This window comes from Dreissena polymorpha, chromosome 6 (genome assembly GCF_020536995.1).
Source record: "Dreissena polymorpha isolate Duluth1 chromosome 6, UMN_Dpol_1.0, whole genome shotgun sequence".
Lineage (NCBI taxonomy): Eukaryota > Metazoa > Mollusca > Bivalvia > Myida > Dreissenidae > Dreissena > Dreissena polymorpha.
Window position 1 is genome coordinate 82255691 of NC_068360.1, and position 21452 is coordinate 82277142.

General features: G+C 35.3%; 1 protein-coding gene across 2 annotated transcripts in view; it reads right to left on the reverse strand.

Annotated features, from left to right (window-relative positions):
* Positions 1–859: 859 nt before the first annotated feature.
* The window catches only part of LOC127834360 (conserved oligomeric Golgi complex subunit 3-like), a 60232-nt gene continuing 39639 nt past the window's right edge, over positions 860–21452 (reverse strand). For both annotated transcript variants that reach the window (XM_052360124.1, XM_052360123.1), the window contains 3 exons: positions 7718–7924; positions 6722–6820; positions 860–1259 (listed from right to left, as the gene is read on the reverse strand). In XM_052360124.1, the coding sequence (XP_052216084.1) occupies positions 1227–1259; positions 6722–6820; positions 7718–7924 (339 nt within the window). In that variant the 3' untranslated portion in view covers positions 860–1226. The remainder of the gene's footprint in view (positions 1260–6721; positions 6821–7717; positions 7925–21452) is intronic.

Sequence of the window (21452 nt, forward strand, 5' to 3'; positions counted from 1 at the left end):
TCAAACGTTGAATTTACCAGAGATTAAAATCTTAAACCAACATTACGAAACCTAAAATGATGTTGAACAGTAAGAAACTTCTTATTAAAAACTTGTAGCATGACACTTAAATATTAGGAAAATGATGCGTTGACAAGTTGTTTGTCCTGAACAGAAATGTAGGTCAGATTGCTTCACCAACATGACAGCATACAATTTATGTTGAAATACAATTAATGTAAAACAATCAGGAGGTGTCCTCCTGGTTAATTTTATTGCTTCTAATCCTGAATGTCAGAGGATGTGTTAAATTGCAAGGGATTAAATCAGAGGGCACTGAAAATTTAATAATAAAATATACCAGTTTAATATCATTTCTTTATAAATTTTATAATATACACACATAATGAGATAAAAACCTTTAACAACACTTTTTAAAGGATCAGCAACTGATTTTCATTTATAATTAGCACATGAACAACAGTTGCTAAAAAATGTATGTTGGTATTATTAAATCAATTTAGGAAATAAACTTTGAGTTTCAACTTTGATATTGCTTTTCAAGACTATATTAGTCGCGTTCTGAGAAAACTGGGCTTAATGCATGCGCATAAAGTGTCCTCCCAGATTAGCCTAAGCAGACTGCACAGGCTAATTAGGGACCACACTTTCTGCCTAAATTGGATTTTTTCTAATCGAAAAATGTCACAGGCTAATCTTTACACTTTACGCACATGCATTAAGCCCAGTTTTCTCAGAACACAACTCATATTTAAAGCATCTTCAGTTCCTGTTATAAAGTCATCAAAGGTGCCTGCAATGGGACATACAATTGCACCAGTGAACTTCATATTTTATTCCCAATCTAAAACACCAACCATTCATTAAAAGATATTTATTCAAATCAAGTCTAGGGTAGACCGTCTCATTCCCCTAGCATTAAATTACATCTACGTGAACAACAAAATTGTTCTTCACAATATATATATAGCATCTCAACATTTATTTACAAAAGTCCTACATGTAAGACAAAACCAATGTACATAAATACATAAATTAAATTCCTGCATACTTATGGAAAGATTATGTACACAAATACATAAATTAAATTCCTTCATACTTATGGAAACATTATCTGTAGATACAATTGATAAATTTGGATATTTATATGCCCACAATAAATACATATTCCATATTTAGTATTTCACATGAATCTTGAAGTCTTCGTTTTTAAGCCTCTGACGCATTTAAGCTTTTGTCGCCATCAGAAGCAGATTTATCTGAAAATAGAGAGATCATTTTTCACAATAGTAACAAGGTAATACAATTTACTATAAGCCCTTTGCATGCTGGGAAATTTGTCGTCTGCTAAAATGTCGTCTGTTTAATTTCTAAAATTAGCATCTTTGATTTTTTTCAAAGAATATTATAAGAATAGCAAGATCCTAGACGCCAAACTATTTGCAAAGGCCTTCAAAATTCAGTTCCCGCACTGAAAGGGTTAATGCAAGTGCAAAGTGTCATCCTAGATAAGCCTGTGCACATTGCACAGTGTAATCAAGGACAACACTTTTTGATGTTATGTTTGTTTTTGTTTTACAAAGTCTTTTCTTTGTGAAAAACCCAGTTTAGATGGCAAGTGTGGTCCCCAATTAAAACCCAGTTTAGATGGCAAGTGTGGTCCCCAATTAAAACCCAGTTAAGATGGCAAGTGTGTGGTCCCCAATTAAAACCCAGTTTAGATGGCAAGTGTGGTCCCCAATTAAAACCCAGTTAAGATGGCAAGTGTGGTCCCCAATTAAAACCCAGTTAAGATGGCAAGTGTGGTCCCCAATTAAAACCCAGTTAAGATGGCAAGCGTGGTCCCCAATTAGCCTGAATGGACTGCACATTCTCATTGCCCATATGCATTTACCCTTTACCACTTAGATACGTGTTTTGATGCATTTTTAGTCCCTTAGAAAGTTAAATGAAATTAAAGACTTTTCTTAACATATTCAAGTTTTAAAGGCTTCATTTCCAACCCTTAGATACTGACAGTCAGGGCCCTCGTTTGACCGTTTTTTGGGTCGAAATTTGGCCCCATTCCCCCCTTAAAATAGTATACTTTTTTCCCCTATTTCAGCTACAAATTCCCCCCGCCACATTTTTTTTTTTATAACTATAACAACTTTGTTGCCAGCTGGTATCGTGCTATTAATCTTATGTATTTCAACAAACCTGAAGAATTTTTTAACTCAACAGAGAAGTCATGAGAACTTGTGTTCTGACTTAGTTTTATTTAGATAGCACACACAATATGACTTCTAGAGTGTAAACAAGGTTTCACTATAATCATACACGTCCCTGGTATCCATGTTTTTCGATAACACATTAACCATTTTCAAGCTCAGCTGACTAATCATTTGAACAAAATGTTCTGACCAAGTTTCATAAAGATTGGACTATAAATGTGACTTCTAGATTGTTTACTTTAGCCATATAACGAAAAATTCCACACCCAAAGTGGCCATGTTTTTCAACCTACAGGAACCTTTTTATAACCCAGCATAGATTAAGAACAAATGTTCTAACAATGTTTCATGAAGATTGGATTAAAAATGTGACTTCTAGAGTGTTAACAAGGTATTACAATAGCGTCAGCAATGTTTTCAACAAACAGGAACCATTTTCGAACTCATACAAGATATCATAAGAACAAATGTTCGACTAAGTTTCATGAAGATATTAATTGAATCCAGACCAATTTTACTGCATTGATATAGTGTAACAATCAATCCTCTAATGTTTTCTATACCAGTCTCCACCTCCTCAAGGCAGCCATTAATGACGAAATGTCCACAGATGAAGATGATGATACAGGTCACAAAGGTCATTCATAGGTTCATAAACTAACATTTTAAGCCGATAAGGCTACAAGGGCCATAAAATTATATTGTGAGTTAAAGGGACCTTTTCAGAGATTTTTGCATAAATTGAAGTTTGTCATTAAATGCTTTTAAATTGATAAATGTAATCATTGGATCTTAAAAGCTCTAGTAAAAAAAAACAAGTATAAAATCAAACTAAGAAAAAACAAGTATTCTTCAACTGGGCTCAAACCACTGACCCTTGGAGTAAAGTCTGCCACTTGAACCACTCGGCCATCTGTGCTCATACAGTGAGTATTGTATACTTCATTTAAGCAATCCTCGTAATGTCACAAAATATAATGATAACAACACAACTCTCCAAATTATTCAATCCTTTTGTGTTTTCAATTTTGTCAATTTACCAAAATGTCAAAAGGTCCCTATAATGTTTGACTAGGGTATCTTTTAAAAAATTTGCATACTCAAGTACAACAAGTGTGAAAGTTTATCGAACTGGTTGGCTATTTCATTAAGGAAGGCGTGAGGACTGATTTAATCCAAAATAATGATGATCCAATCAAATAAAACTTGTTCCAGGAAAACTGGGCTTACTGCATGTGCACGAAGTATTGTCCCAGATAAGACTATGCAATCCTAACAAGCTAATCAGGGACAAAACTTTTTGTCGAGGCTGGATTTTGGTAGCAGAGAGACAACCTTTAAACAAACAATTCCAGAAAAGTGATGAGTGTTTTCCATTTTTAGCCTGTGTGAAATGCACAGGGACAACACTTTAAGCACATGCATTCAGCCCAGATTTTTTTTTCATAGAAAGTCTCAAAAATATATGCTACTGGCTTTGATGATTGTGTTATGTCATAATGTGATATTTTCATAACTTCTGAGCAGATCTCTTAAAGTCAGAAGTCATGAGGTTTTCACTTCCATCATTAAAAAATAATTGTAAACACTATTAAGCAAGAGGATGATTGCTGTTGTTGTTGGTGGTAATATTTACAACCATAATAAAATAGCAAAACACTAAACATCACCTTCGTTATGCAATCAAAACTGTGATTAGGTCAAAAGAAACTCAGTTTGATGATATATTACCAAAAAATGACACTAAATAGACCATATATCTTGCCTTGTGGGCACATAGATCATATCATGTCAAGTTGTAGTGTTATCTACAGCAAGTCTACCATGGGATTCACTTATTCACACAAAGATACTCTATAGACAAAGAAAACAATAAAATGTCTCAAAGTAATTTAGCTGTATATGATAAGACCCTTTACCAAGTTTACCAAAATCATCCATTAACCCTTAAAGCGCTGGAGCTGAATTTTAAAGGCCTTTGCAAACAGTTTGGATCCAGATGAGACGCCACAGAACGTGGCGTCTCATCAGGATCCAAACTGTTTGCTATTCTGATAGTATTCTTTGAAAAAAATCGAAGAAAATGCTAATTTTAGAAATTCAGCAGACGACATTTTAGCAGATGACAAATTTCCCAGCATGCAAAGGGTTAAAGTTAAAGCAGACCATGAACAATTTTCTTATGCACATAGTTGTTAAAAAATTATCGACGATAGTTAAAGCACACCATGAACTATTTTTTAATGCACATAGATAATAATAGTAAAATCCCAGACGTCCGAAAATGAGCAAAAAGTAGCTCTACAGACTGAGGAGAGATTGCACTATAATAATTTTAACCAGATATTTCACAAACTCATTAAACTTAACCCATTATGCCTAGTGGACTTTCCTATCCTTCTAAATTGGATCAATTTATTTCCAAAATTAGAGATGTCTAGTACATTTATTTCTCTATTTAGAATATTTCTTACAGTATTTAATTTAAGCAAAACGGCGCATACCCTGATGAGACTATGATGCGGCGTCTCATCTGGGCCTACGCTGTTTGCCAAGGCCCTTTTTCTAGAAGCTATGCATAAATGGGTTAAAACAGCTTAGTCATGAAAACTTTTGAAATTTCTTTTAATGAACAGCCATATGTATCATTTAATTCAACTTAAATTAAAAACAAGGGCTGTTTGTAAAACATGCATGCCCCCCCCATATGGGCTGTCAGTTGTAGTGGCAGCCATTTTGTGAATACGGTTTTTGACACTGTGACCTTGAACTTTGACCTAGTGACCAGAAAATCAATAGGGGTCATCTGCCAGTGTTGATCAATGTTCCTAAGAAGTTTCATGATCCTAGGCCCAATTATTCTTGAGTTATCATCAGGAAACCATTTTACTGTTTTGAGTCACTGTGAACTTGACCTTTGACCTAGTGACCTGAAAATTAATCCGGGTCATCTGCCAGTCATGATCAATGATCCTATGAAGTTTCATGATCCTAGGCGTAAGCATTCTTGAGTTATCATCCGGAAACCATTTTACTGTTTCGAGTCACTATGACCTTGACCTTTGACCTAGTGACCTGAAAATCAATAGGGGTCATCTGCCAGTCATGATCAATCTACCTATGAAGTTTCATGATCCAAGCCGTAAGCATTCTTGAGGTATCATCTGGAAACCATTTTACTATTTTGAGTCACTGTGACCTTGACCTTTGACCTAGTGACCTGAAAATCAATAGGGGTCATCTGCCAGTCATGATCAATGTTCCTAAGAATATTCTTGATCCTAGGCCTAAGCATTCTTGAGTTATCATCCGCAAACCATTTTACTGTTTCGAGACACTGTGACCTTGACCTTTGACCTAGTGACCTAAAAATAAATATAGGTCATCTGCCAGTCATGATCAATGATCCTATGAAGTTTCATGATCCTAGGCATAAGCATTCTTGAGTTATCATCCGGAAACCATTTTACTGTTTCCAGTCACTGTGACCTTGACCGTTGACCTAGTGACCTGAAAATCAATAGGGGTCATCTGCCAGTCATGATCAATCTACCTATGAAGTTTCATGATCCTAGCTGTAAGCATTCTTGAGGTATCATCTGGAAACCATTTTACTATTTTGAGTCACTGTGACCTTGACCTTTGACCTAGTGACCTGAAAATCAATAGGGGTCATCTGCCAGTCATGATCAATCTACCTATGAAGTTTCATGATCCTAGGCCTAAGCATTCTTGAGTTATCATCCGGAAACCATTTCTTTTTAGAGTCATTGTGACCTTGACCTTTGACCTAGTGACCTGAAAGTCAATAGGGGTCATCTGCCAGTCATGATCAATCTACCTATGAAGTTTCATGATCCTAGGCCTAAGCGTTCTTGAGTTATCATTCGGAAACCATTTTACTATTTCTAGTCACTGTGACCTTGACCTTTGACCTAGTGACCTGAAAATCAATAGGGTCATCTGCCAGTCATGATCAGTCTACCCATGAAGTTTCATGGTCCTAGGCCTAAGCGTTCTTGAGTAATCATCCGGCAACCATCTAGTGGAGAGCCGGACGGACGGACCGACCTATCAACATGAGCAAAACAATATACCCCCTCTTCTTTGAAGGGGGCCATAAAAATAAACAACAGGGTCCCCAAAAAACTATCAAGAGCTGCTCTCTGGGAAAACAGTGCTTAATGCAGGTGTGTAAAGTGTTGTCCCAGTTTGGCCTGTGCAGTGCAGGTGTGTAAAGTGTTGTCCCAGTTTGGCCTGTGCAGTGCAGGTGTGTAAAGTGTTGTCCCAGTTTCGCCTGTGCAGTGCAGGTGTGTAAAGTGTTGTCCCAGTTTTGCCTGTGCAGTCCCAAAGGCTAATCAGGGACAGCACTTGCCACTTTTAAGGAATTTTCTCTTTGCTCAACAAAAAATCCAGTCTAGGCGGAAAGTGTCGTTCCTGAGTCTGTGCGAATTACACAGACTAATCTGGGAGTACACTTCACATGAATGCTGGTGAATTTCACGGACCTGTTCAGTCCGAGGGCAGGCTACTATCTGCTGGTCCTCCTCAGTGTAATGGGACGCCAGTATCTCGGTCAGCCTCTGGAACCTCTGCTGAATGTTCACCTGTCACATACAATTAAAAACCCTTCACCACTTAGATATGTATTTTCACACCTTTGTAGTCCCTAAGAAAATTAAATTTAATAAAATCCCTTTCTTACTAAATTCAAATTTTAAAGGCTTCATTTCTAACCCTTAGATACTGATGAGCAGCAAATAGCAAAAACCTGAACAGATTGCAAGTTACTCGCAGGCTGTTCTGGTTTTATGCTTGTTGCCAAGGCCAGTTATACTGTGCTTCTTATTGGGGAAAGGGTTCAATGACGTTGGAATAAGACATCAATATTGGAATAAATTGTAGCTTAACAACATTTATGCAGTTTTACCTCCTATGTATTAATTTTGACAAACTATAATTAAAAAACGCACTTTCATATATACTGCATCAATAAAATTGATTTTACCACAAAACTGGATGTTAATTGGGAGTTTCTTAAAAATCCCCACAAAATGAAACAGTGCCCATGTCTGCATGCACATTGTTTCATAAGACAATAATGATAAAAAAATACAGGTATTTTGTTATGAAATTCATGGAAAATGAACAATTGTGTTTGAGAAAATCAAAAAGCATGTCCAGCAAAGTTTGATTTCTTATCCAAATTTACATAATACAGAGTATGTAAAAGGAAAACTGCTGTTGCAGTGGTGTAGTGGAAATGGCTAATTTTAGAAATTCAGCAGACCACATTATAGCAGACGACAAATTTCCCAGCATGCAAAGGGTTAATATTAGCCTCGCTCTGTGAAATCATTTGTATAAATCATTTGTATAAATCATTTGAATAAATCATTTGTATAAATGAAAACACATCCCCACAAAGTTACAATACACTGTCATATTTATTTGACATCCAATTTTCTGTATACCAGAAAATAATTTTCTAATTTTCTAATCACCTTTATAGGTTTGAAGAGAATAAGTTCCGTTTCCCTGTTTGCCAGATACAGTGACATGGCCCGGTGGATTGTGGGAACCATCTTCTTGATAAGTTTGTACGTTTCCGCAACAACATCGTGTAACTTCTCCGGGACAGCGAATGGCTGAGTGCGTAGTGTCACCCCCTTGATGTTTTCATCTTCACCCATGTTGATAATTATGGATGCCTGAAAATGTAAATTGCTTACTGTTAAATATACAAACCTCGTTCTGGGAAAACTGGGTTAAAGGCAAGTGTGAAAAGTATCTTCCCTGATAAGCCTGTGCAGACTGCAGGAGGGACACTTGCTTCGAACAAAAAAAAAATTAAAAAAGAAAAGTGTTGTCCGAACAAAAAAAAATTAAAAAAAGAAAAGTGTTGTCCCTGATAAGGCTGTGTACACTGCACAGGCTAATCTGGGATGACACTTTTGGCATATGCAGTAAACCCAGATTGTCCAGAACTAGGCTCGAACATTAGACCTTTTATGGAAGGGCATGGTCAAAAATAATAAATGTCTCGAAAAAATATGAATGGAATCTTTGGATCTGCAATATACGACTGCAGGACTTTAACATGCCGCCTTCTTGTGGGACATAAACATAAACCCCTCCCAGGAGCAGAGTGCTTAAAAAAACTGGGAAAACCCTGGTTAACCCTAGTAATAGTGTAAACTTTGAATCTGCTTGTTCAGCTACATAGATAAACATGGCTTGTACATAATTCATAAGTGTTGCAACATGCTTCAACACCCTACAAGTCTTCGGGTAGTTGTTCAACGTTGATGACCATTTTGCATTTCTCTGATTACTGCTACACTGAGCTACTTTGATGCAACCCTACAGAATGATGTAAGGGTTAATTGATATTATTTGTAATTACTATACATAATAATTTGAGAGTCCATTGTTATAATGTGTAATTACTAACGTAAGAAAACAATTTAAATCCATTGTTATTCTCTAAGATAAGTAAAGATTGAACGTCATATAGTATGAGCCGCATTGTGCGAAAATGGATCTTATGTCATATGGGGCCAGGGTAGTACTCAGACCAGCCTGTGCATCGGAGGGGTCAGGGCAGGTCAGAAGCCTCCCTGTCTGCTATAAAGTCACGCAAGGTTTTGTGATCTAATTAGGGGACAAGGTTGACCCTGCAAATGTGCAGGCTGGTCTGCAGCTATACAGGCCAGATATGACATAAGACCCATTTTTGCATGATGCAACTCTTATAACATGGGAAGTTATTAACAATTCACTTACGGCGGTATCATTATGCTAATTCCCAAGTTAAAATCTAAGTAGAATAACAGAATAATTTAAATATTTATGTCAAGTATATGCAATATAAGCCTCCTATTTCGCCCTACGTGATTGTACATTTGACTCCGCTGTATGATCATAACATTTGATCTCAATCCCTTCCAGCCCATTAAACATCAAGCGCATCCAATCATGCCAGGACTCAAATGAGATGTAATCATTTAACTGTTTTTTGTGTGTCCCCCATCAACCCTCCCCCCCCCCCCCCCTTAACTCCTACAAAAATGCATGCATATGAAGAGAAGAAATGTTTTAATTTAAACACTACATTTACAAAAACTTAGAGAAAAAGTCGAACTTTGATGTTAACCTAAATGACCATGAAATCGGTAGATCTTCATCCTTGCCTGCACTAGACGACATTGTGATAAGAATTTGAGCACAACATTTATCATAGGTATTTACGACTTTGGCAAACTTTAGTGACATTTTACTGAGAAGGCTAGTGGTCACCATGCTGATGTTTGATGTTTTATTAACCGATTTATTCCTAGTGGACTCTCCCATCCTTCTAAATTGGATCAATTTATTTCCAAAATTAGGAATGTCTAGTATACTTATTTCTATATTTAGAATATTTCTTACAAAAATTTCTTTAAGCAAACAGCGTAGACCCAGATGCATGATGCATGATGCGGCGTCTCATCTTGGTCTATGCTGTTTGCCAAGGCCTTTTTGCTAGATGCTAGGCATGAATGGGTAAATCTGATCAAAAGAATTCGAATGGCTTTTTAAAAGTATGCAAATACTTTTCTTGTTAACCACACATGAGAAAACATTATTGTCAAACAAAGGTATTTGGTAGAATACAATTCCTATGAAATAAATTTTGGAAACATAATTTGCTTATTGTATTTAATTTGTTGCAAAACTAGAGCATTTATTTGTGTGCTGCTTTTTATCGCATATTGTTTGACATACCTGTGCATAATTGTGTAAAATTCAAATAAGTAGCTAAAAGGAAAAACATTTTTTTTTTAAATCACAACTTCAACATAACAACTTCAACATTACAACATTAACAAATCTGGTATTCATGGATTGCAAACTGTCAATTAATCATATTGAGACACACCATCATGAATGGGATAGGACCAGGAAGTACAATACGTAATGCTACGCAAATCAAATGACAAAGAGTGGCATTTTGGGAAAATGTGGCTTAATGCATATGCATTGTGTCATCAGGGTTGATAATTTCCATCTCAGCTGTTTTTTATTAAGAAGTGACTTCTTTTAAACAAATAATACCATAAATGGAAAGTGTCATTTCTGTTAAGCCTGTGCAGACACAGGCTAATCTGAAACAACACACAACAACAGCTGTACATAATTGCAGCATCTTAGAAAAGAAAAGAATACAAGGACAAGGAAATGTTTTCATAGGTCTTTGTCCCAGCAATAATGAAATAATTAATTATGTGGTAATCTTTGACAAGCATTTTATACAACAATTAGTGAGTTTGAAAGTTAGCATTAGGTGTGTGTGTTTAGGGGGGGCGCAAAGAGAAAAATCAAAACAGAGATTTGATTGAAGTGCTGTCAACAGGCTGCCAGTTAGATCTCTTTATTAATAATGTCTTTGTTACTTGGTCCAAAAGCTGGTACAGTATACTGTAACAAGACGTAATGTTATATAATAATATTTGACAAGCATTGTTGAAAACATTGGAAAGTTTGGAAGTTATCAATCAGGGCGTGGAATGAATCCCTATACAAATTTGCTCCCTGCTGGTCAATTCCATAAAAAAGATCTACAGTACAATATCCTATGGTTTACTAAGCGACAAATAGTTACTTGGTGTGTGAAAGAATGCAGAATTCTAATTTATGTCAAATTAATTATACATCAAACCAAATCAATATACAGGGATGGGATTTAAGAACCTCTACAGGGAAACAAAATGCCCTACCACACTAAATTTGTTCAACTTAGCTCTTCATTTGTATAAAAATTCAGCAAAATTTAAATGTTTTAGCAGACATTTAAAGGGAGTAAATCATATTAAAGGAGGGAAAATCACACCCCTGATTATATATGTTAATTAATTGGGACTTTATACTGAAACAAGTCAGTGGTAGAAATATAGACATATTTAATTCAAGTACATTTGCGCATTATAATGCAACAGTAACCAGTTACAGGGAAGTTCTGTCAAGTTTGAAACAAAGATAATTAAGGACACTGAATGCACAAACGCACATAGCGGCCAATTACAGTAGAATGTAACCGCCTATTTAGCATATTTTAAATGAAACAATGAATGAGGCCTGTTTGGTTGTAGGAAGCAACTGTCATGAAAAGTGAGCGAATAAATTTTACTTGATTAATGAGAGCAAGGGCACATGTCAAGATTTGCCTACATAATAATTATATGGCCCAGTTTGCTGAGTGCACGCTATTATTCCACACATTTATCAGTGTACCTTTGTGAAGTTGCAATAATGCCGCTTTTTATGACAGTTATTTCATATCGTGAGCTGTTGATGAAACATTCATAAACTTGCTAAGTACAGGGATTTTGCTAGCCATTTTTGTAAAAGAAGTCTGGCCAAATTGGAATTTAAAAAAAATCAATTAAATGGCAAATTTTGGAATTTTTTTATCAACAAAATTGGCCAAATCAGGATTCATTTATAAACACATTAGGTCATTTCCTGGGAAATTTTTGTAACAATAATTTTTTTTATATTTTGGTTTGGGATTGTGTCCATTTGCTTTGGGATCAGGTACGTTTTACAGCCCTTTTAATAGCAGGAAAACTCCTGAAGTACCAATAACACCAACCAAATAGATCGACTAATCTTTGCTAAATTAACAAACTTTTTATTCAATTTTAACCTAGCCCTGCAGCCTTTATAACATGTAAGAATTGACAAGACTTAAAAAAGTTCATTGTTCAGGTTGACCAATAATTAAATCAGGCCAACTAAACGTTACAGGACAATCATTTGGAAACATAAATTATGATACAAACCAAACAATGTTTTATCACATGCCATACCCTGTTTCCCATGTAATATAACCATTACATATTTTTTTTATTACACATGTGTAATACAACATTTTTAAGCGTTTTCATTGGCTTAGTTTTTGTAAATTGACCAATCGCATTTTGTTATTTTGCTGAAATGACGTTGCAACGTCAAATGACGTCACGAAATGTAAACAACATTCGGGATTTATCATAATGTTTGTGTAAATATTTATTTAATTTGCTCATTTAAAAGCATATGATAAAAAAGATCTGACACTCGTTGCCATATCATACAATATTATATTAAACTCGTCCAGGAAAATCGTTTGTAAGCTCACCAAAGGCTCGCTTACTAACAAAATTCCTGAACTCGTTTGATAAAATATGGTATGATATGACAACTCGTGCCAGATCCTATATATATATAACTTATATTTAGTTTATAAATGATGTAGCCTCCAACCTTTCAAACATAAATCTTTATTTTGTCTAGAGGTGATAATTTTTCATGACAGTCAGCAAGAAACTTAAGAACAAGTAGCTATACTTTAATTAATAATGAGACCAATTTAAATTAGCCTCTAAATTGCAGCGTCAGTGAAAATACAAAGACAGTGTATTTAAATGATCAAAAACAATAATGTCACACTAAATGTTAATTATTTTATCTCACAGTTAACTGACTAATTATTTTTTTATTTGTAACAATTTTTTCATTAAAACAGGTTTGTCACACAGAAAAACAGAGAAATGTTATCACCATTTTTCATTGGCAAAGGCTTGACCAGTCAAGAAAAAAACATTTTTTCTGTAATTTTGGAAAAACTTAGTTAATCCTATCCTTAGAGTCAACATGTGAAAAAGATATTGCTTGAACAATAATTTAACCCCGTTATTAGTCAAATACTTGTTACTATCTTCACTAATAACAATTATCCTACCCATAATTATAAAACAATTTGACAAAAAATGCAGGGCATGATTTGTTTTCTATTCTGTCTGTAAGTCTGTTTTAAGATGATACGCTTGCGTTCACTGTTTTCTCATCATGATAAACTGTGCATCATAACTGTTGTTAAGCAATATTACCTATTCAATAAAAATTGTGCAACAGATAATCACAAGCACTTAATTTTGTGTGCAATACTTAAAAAAAATAACTTTAAATCATAGCATAAGAAACTAGTTAAGACATAAGACAAGAGGGCCTGAGGGGCCCAAAGTCGCTCACCTGAGATAACAAGATATCATTGGGACAAATCTTCTAACCAAGTTTCATTAAGATCGGAAAATAAATGTGGCCTCTAGAGTGTTAACAAGGTTTTACTATAGCCATATAAGGCAAAAAAGCCCCGCCCCCTAGAGCCATGTTTTTCAACCAACTGGCATCATTTTCAAACTCGTCCAAGATTTTATTGGGATGAATCTTCTGACCAAGTTTCATGAAGATTGGACAATAAATGTGGCCTCTAGAGTGTTAACAAGATTTTATTATAGCCATATAAGGAAAAATGCCCCGCCCCATGGCAGCCATGTTTTTCAAGCAAAGGTTACCATTTTTTAAATCATCCAAGATATCATTGAGCCAAGTCTTCTGAGCAAATTTAATGAAGATCGGAAAATAAATGTGGCCTCTAGAGTGTTAACAAGGTTTCATATAGCCATATAAGGAAAAATGCCCCGCCCCCTGGCAGCCATGTTTTTCAACCAACCGGCATCATTTTCGAACTTGTCCAAGATATTATTGGGATTAATCTTCTGACAAAGTTTCATGAAGATCAGAAAATAAATGTGGCCTCTAGAGAGTTAACAAGATTTTACTATAGCCATATATAGCCATATAAGGAAAAATGCCCATGCCCCATGGCAGCCATGTTTTTCAAGCAAACGTTACCATTTTCAAACTCATCCAAGATATCATTTAGACCAATCTTCTGACCAAATTTCATGAAGATTGGACGATAAATGTTGCCTCTAAAGTGTTAACAAGGGTTTTACTATAGCCATATAAGGAAAAATGCCCCGCCCTCTGGCGGCCATGTTTTTCAACCAACCAGCATAATTTTCGAACTCGTCCAAGATATTATTAGGATGAATCTTCTGACCAAGTTTCATGAAGATCGGACAATAAATGTGGCCTCTAGAGAGTTAACAAGAATTTACTATAGCCATATATAGCCATATAAGGAAAAATGCCCCGCCCCTTGGCAGCCATGTTTTTCGAGCAAACGTTATTATTTTCTAACTCATCCAAGAAATCATTGAGACAAATCTTTTGACCAAATTTCATGAAGATTGGACAATAAATGTGGCATCTAGAGAGTTAACAAGGCAAATGTTGACGCCGCACAACGCACGACTGACTACGGACAAAAGGCGATCACAAAAGCTCACCATGAGCACGTTGTGCTCAGGTGAGCTAAAAAAGTATTGTTATAAGCTTTTATATTTAAGCTTACTTTATTTTCGATATGAAAAATACATTTAAAAAAAATGTCAAAAAGGCCTTAAGCTCAATTATTGACAGGTGCTCAAATACAATTTTTATTGTGTACTACCATACAGCTTTAAGGCCTCAAAATAACGCTAAACAAACAAGAATTACATTTATGTAAGGTATAATGGCCTGTCATCCATAAGAACAGTCAAGGAGCCTGCAGCTGTTATGATATAACAAAGTGTTTTTTAACCCTTTACCTTTCATATAAGACTATTGATGCATGTGTTGTATCTTAGAAAATCAAATTAATTGAAGACCTTTCATAAAAGATTCAAGATGTTAAGTCTTCATTTCCAACCCTTAGATACTGATGAGCAGCAAACAGCATAAAACCTGAACAGCCTGCAAGTTACTCGAGTTACTCTCAGGCTGTTCTGTTTATGGTGGTTGCATACAGCCATTTCCACTAATTAAAACAGACCTGTACAATTCCTCAGCATGAGATCTATTTAAGGCTTCAGGTTGTGTATTTTACCAGCCAGAACAAACTGGTCGTATCTAACACAAAATGGAAATCAGCTACAATATCAGTGAGGAGTTGGGCATGTAACAAACACTACATACTTCATGTCCATACAAGCAATACAAGCCTCATCTGTTGTTGTTCACAGTCTCAGCTGGAATACACTTGTAATTAGACGCTGTGACATGGATTCCCCCTTTCACATTTAATACAGCAAGTGACAAACATATTAGTGAAAAATATGTCTAGAAATGCTCTAGAAAAATGGGGCTTAATTATTTACTACTTAGATACGTATTTTTCGCATTTGTAGTCCCTTAGAAAGTTAAATTTAATTGAACACCTTTCTCACAGGATTCAAGTTTTAAAGGCTTCATTTCCAACCCTTAGATACTGATGAGCAGCAAACAGCATAAAGCCTGAACAGACTGCGAGTAACTCGCAGGCTGTTCTGGTTTTATGCTATTTGCACATAGCCATTTTTAATTTGTCTCTGAGTGCGAAAAGGTTGACAGATTTTTACTACTATGCTTAAACCGCTATAACAGTCTGTATTGTTTTAAAGGAGTTGCTCTTGGAACGTGTCATGTCAGAACAGCCTGTCAAACTGTCACACATTGCACCTAATTGTTTTACGTCTGCTCTCTATGACTACTGAAGGTTTACTATAAACCGGTGTATGTGACCTCGATAACATCAAACACCTCTCACTTTTATGATCGATCTTCTGAGAAAACTTGGCTTAATCCTTTGCATGCTGGGAAATTTGTCGTCTGCTAAAATTTCGTCTGCAGAATTTCTAAAATTAGCATTTTCTTCGATTTTTTTCAATGAATACTATCAGAGTAGCAAACAGTTTGGATCCTGATGAGACGCCACATTCTGTGGCGTCTCATCTGGATCCAAACTGTTTGCAAAGGTCTTTTAAATTCAGTTCCAGCACTCAAAGGGTTAATCCATGTGCATAAAGTGTCATCCCATATCAGCCTGTAAAGTCTGCACAGGTCTATCAGGGATGACACTTTCCCTTGTGTTGATTTTTTTTGTTTTAACCCTTTGAGCGCTGGAACCGGATTTTGAAGGCCTTTGCAAACAGTTTGGATCCAGATGAGACGCCACAGAACGTGGTGTCTCATCAGGATCCAAACTGTTTGCTATTCTGATAGTATTCTTTGAAAAAAAATCGAAGAAAATTGCTAATTTTATAAATTTAGCAGACAACATTTTAGCAGACGACAAATTTCCCAGCATGCAAAGGGCTAAGGAGCTCTCTTCTAAACAAAAATCCAGTCTAGGCAGAAAGTGTAGTCCCTCATTAGCCTGTGTGCAATGCACAGGCTAACCTGAGGTGACAGACTTTATGCACATGCATCTAACCCATTTTTTCCATAGCAAGAATCAAATTATGCTTACTTACACCAGAATGCAGGAGCATCAAACCTAAGTGAAAATGGCTATGTGCAAACAGCATAAAACCACAACAGCCTGCGAGTAACTCGCAGTCTGTTCCAGTTTTTATGCAGTTTGCTGCTCATCAGTGTCTAATGGTTGGAACTGAAACCTTTAAAACTTGAATTAAGTAAGAAAGGTCTGTAATTAAATTTAACTTTCTAAGTGACTACAAATGCGTCAAACTACGTAACTAAGTGGGAAAGGGTTAGTGTAATTCTTGAAATTTAGTCATCAAGTAAGACAACAGCACAAGCGCTATGTACAATTTATTGCCGTTTTCAGATTAGTAAAAAAAGATGGCCGTCTCAAAAAATTGTATGGCCCATTATATCTTCCTAAGGGCTCAATGCTAGATAACTTAAGATTGTTCTGCTGAGTTCAACATGTTTTATTGTAGAGCTTATCTTACAAAGGACTTCCATATCTTGTAGTGGACAGGAATGCCATTGTGACCATGTCATATCCTACCCTGATTCAAACTCACACTTTAAGAAATCAATATGCGGTTAAATATGACTACATATCAAAGCCTATGATGTCTAATTTTAAATCAATAATATCTTAGAAATAACCTTATTCAGGGCCCTCGATTTGGCCGTTTTTACCGCCGAATATCGGCGGCTTCCCCCATGAAAAAAGTAGACTTTTTTCCCCTTTTTCAGCTCAAAATTCCCCCTCCAAAAAAAAAGTTTTTTTTTTCTTTTTTTTTATACTTTTATACCTTTGTTGTCAGCTGGTATGCTGCTACTAACCTTTGATTAAATGTATATTTATGCAAATCATATTAAAATTTAGCAATTTTAGGTGTTGAATGGTTTGTGAAAAGATCTTCTAAAATTCCCCTTTTCGCCGAAAACACGCGAAATTCCCCCTCATGATCGAGGGCTGTGGGTGGCTTCCCCTAGAGGCAAGAGAGGGCCCTGTTATTATTTAACTTTATATCATGATAGAGTGCTAAAAGAGGAAATGCAATAGACCAGAAGTACAATGTCTAAGAAATTCTCTTAGATTTTTACAGAGTTGGTGCCCCTAACCCTCTCTTCAAGGTTAACAGAGTTATTGCCCATAAGTAAATTTTTTGTGTGCAGAGAAGAACTCAAACATCACTGAAGGTGTTCAAATAAAACTTTTCAGATAATTGATAGAAGAAATTTGAGAGTAAGTTAACCCTTTCCCTCTCAGAAACAGCATAAAACCAAATCAGCCAGTGAGAAACTCGCAGAACATATGCGGAACATATCTCCCATACAATGATCTAATTTAAACAAGAGCACCGTCTTGCGGGTGCAGACGGCTCATCTATTTTTCTTTTTATAGGTGAAGGGACCTATCTCAATTTCAATCACAAAGGAGGGAGGGGTGGAGTGGAGAGGGTGTTTAGTGTTGTGGGTTGTGGTCATTTATTACATTATCTTCCAAAATTGAAAAAAAACGCTGGGGATGGTTTGGGTTGAGTCTATTGTGGTATGTCAGGTAAGTGTTTTGTCAAATTATCAATCAAATCTAATCATAAATAAAGAAGTTATGGCAATTTTAGCAAAATTTAATAATTTGACCTTGAGAGTCAAGGTCATTCAAAGGTCAAGGTAAAATTCAACTTGCCAGGTACAGTACCCTCGTGATATCATGAAAGTATTTTAAGTTTAAAAACCAATAGCCTTGATACTTTAGAAGTAAAGTGGATCTAAACACAAAATTTTACCATATATTCAAAGTTACAAAGTCAAAAAAAGGGCCATAAGTCCGTAAAAATGACAACCAGAGTTATGCAACTTGTCCTTTACTGCCTCCTTATGATAGTTTGTGAGTGTTCCAAGTATGAAAGCAATATCTATGATACTTTAGGGGTAAAGTGGACCAAAACACAAAACTTAACCAAATTGTCAATATTCTAAGTATAAAGGTCCCATAATTCCATCAAAATGCCAGTCGGAGTTACATAACTTTGCCTGCACAGTCCCCTTATGATAGTTAGTAAGTGTTGCAAGTATGAAAGCAATAGCTTTGATACTTTAGGAATTAAGTGGACCAAAACACAAAACTTAACCAAATTGTCAATATTCTAAGTATAAAGGGCCCATAATTCCATCAAAATGCCAGTCGGAGTTACATAACTTTGCCTGCACAGTCCCCTTATGATAGTTAGTAAGCGTTGCAAGTATGAAAGCAATAGCTTTGATACTTTAGGAATTAAGTGGACCTAAACACAAAACTTATTTTTTTTTTAAATTTTCTAAGTATAAAAAGGGCACATAATTCTGTAGAAATGCCAGTCAGAGTTACATAACTTTGCCTGCACAGTCCCCTTATGATAGTTAGTCAGTGTTGCAAGTATGAAAGCAATAGCTTTGATACTTAAGGAATAAAATGGACCTAAACACAAAACTTAACCAAAATTTTCAATTTTCTAAGTATAAAAAGGGCACATAATTCGGTCAAAATGCATGCCAGAGTTATCTAACTTTGCCTGCCCAGTTCCCTCATGATAGTAAGTAAGTGTACCAAGTTTGAATGCAATAGCATTGATACTTTATGAGAAAAGTGGACCTAAACGCAAAACTTAACCGGACGTCTACGCTGACGCCGACGCCAAGGTGATGACAATAGCTTAAAAAATAGATGAGCTAATAAAACTTTTTAGATTGAAAGCGGATACTTTAAGTAAGTGCATATTATAAGAATTGATTTATTATTTGTGCAGTAATTTTGTACTTTGCTAATTGTTTGTGTATTGTATTACTTGTGCAGTGCATGACTCTGAGGGTATTGAAGGTATTCAAATACATCTTCATATAATGGCAGATGGCTGAAATGCCGAGTAAAATCCAAAGTAATAGCTTTAAAATTTGTATAAAAGTATTTTATGGACTCCAAAATGTGTCTATACTGACTTTTGTAATTACTCAAAGTTTTGGAAAATTAAAAAAAGAGAAATTGTGTCCAAATATTGAGATACAAAAAATACAGGTGTCACAAAAGAGAAAAAATACTGAAGTTCGAAAATTGAGAAACACTCTAAAAATATTGCATTGACGATTGGATACGGTTATCCAATGTGCATAGTCGTTTGGTTCAATAAATAATAGCACTTGTTTGTAAAATACCAACCTTATAGCATAAATTGCTTTTATTTATTTTTCACTCCAACCTGTGCTGACTGAGGTGGAATCATTGTATATTAGCCGTATACATGGTTATTTACCTAATAACAGAAATATTATGGTCCATTTCCTAAGGGCATCGTCTGCCAGGTTTTATGACCTTTATTCAATTGTAAGAATGCATGATCAAAGTGTCAACAGATAAGCGCAAGGGTAAAAAATTATGGTAAAATAGCATTGTAAAATAAATTTAGATTCCTTAATCATTAACGACAACCTGTATTTCCAAACATTTAGTCATTTAGAAAAAAGCCTTAAAAATTAGCTTGAAACAGGGGTGTTCTAAATTTTAGACTGTCCTAAAATATAGAGTAATTACTTTATTCATTTTAACTTGGCCATTCAGTCTTATACAGTCAAAATGTAGGCATTTTGACTTTTAAGAAATGTAGATTTCAATGTAGACTTTAAGATAACTGAATCAAGTCTTTGTACGAAGTGTCTTTTAAACCATTTTATACATAACCAATGAATAATTTTCTCAGTGTTTCATATTACATATAATAAACATTTTATTGTTATTACAATGTTGAACCCATATATCCTAGTGTGACAATTCTGACAGCATAAACAGTTTATGTCTTTATTTTTGCCGTAAACCATTTCCAGCTGAATGTTTAATTTTGTCATAAACCTTTTGAAACTGAATTTTCATTTGTAAATGTTTCAAATAAGATAACATTTAGACAATGTCTACTAGCCAAAAGAGTGTCTTGAACACATGTTAAATACATGCATACTTTGTTTTATCTTTTTGTCACTTTGTTTTATCTTTTTTGTCACATATTTAAATATATGCATACTTTGTTTTAATTTTCTGTCAACATGTAATAAAAATAGAATATCATTTGATTTTTCCCATAATGATGAACGTACATACACATTATTTGCTGCAAATTATGTCAGCAAACAATATGCACTGTAGATTATGCTATATAGTAATGCAACATTTCTTTGGACCCCAGGGGACCGTTTCAATAAACGTCGTAGTACACATTTATGATACAATACATTTTTCAAAGATGCATAATTGCTTATCATATCCATATCATATAATTATAAATTTTCAGTACTTTATTAATTTCATTGGCATCTATAACGACGTATACATTTGATGCGCATGGCGAGTTAGTTTGTGTACGATTGTTTATAAAACCCCCCAGTTTTTTTTAAACACTCAATTTTATTGTATAATAATCCCATTTTAATCCCAAAGTCCAGTTTGGTCTTCATTTTCCTGCCTTCATTGTACATCTGTTTAATGCATGTGCTGTTTGGCGACAATAACCCCACTTACAAAACATCAATGATGAACAGTTTAACATAATTGTGTCTCCTAATGACCTAGTTTTGAGATGCACATGGCCCAGAGTCCAACTAAGCCAAAATAGGGTCAAAATAAATATTCTGACAAATTTCATCAAGATTGGATGAAAATTATGGCCTCTTGAGTTTTAACACTTTCCAACTCAGAAGCAAAGAGAAAATGGCTATGTGCAACAGCATAAAACCAGAACAGCATGTGATAAACTCACAGTCTGTTCAGGTTTTATGCTGTTTGCTGCTCTCAGTATCCAAGGGTTGGAAATGAAGCCTTTAAAACTTGAATCTAGTAAGAAAGGTCTTTAATTAAATTTTACTTTGTAAGGGACTACAAATGCCTCAAAATACGTATCTGAGTTGCAAAGGGTTTAGGGTTAATGAGCTTAACTCTTTCAGTGCTGGAACCGAATTTTGAAGGCCTTTGCAAACAGTTTGGATCCAGATGAGACGCCACAGAACGTGGCGTCTCATCAGGATCCAAACTGTTTGCTTTTCTGATAGTATTCTTTGAAATTT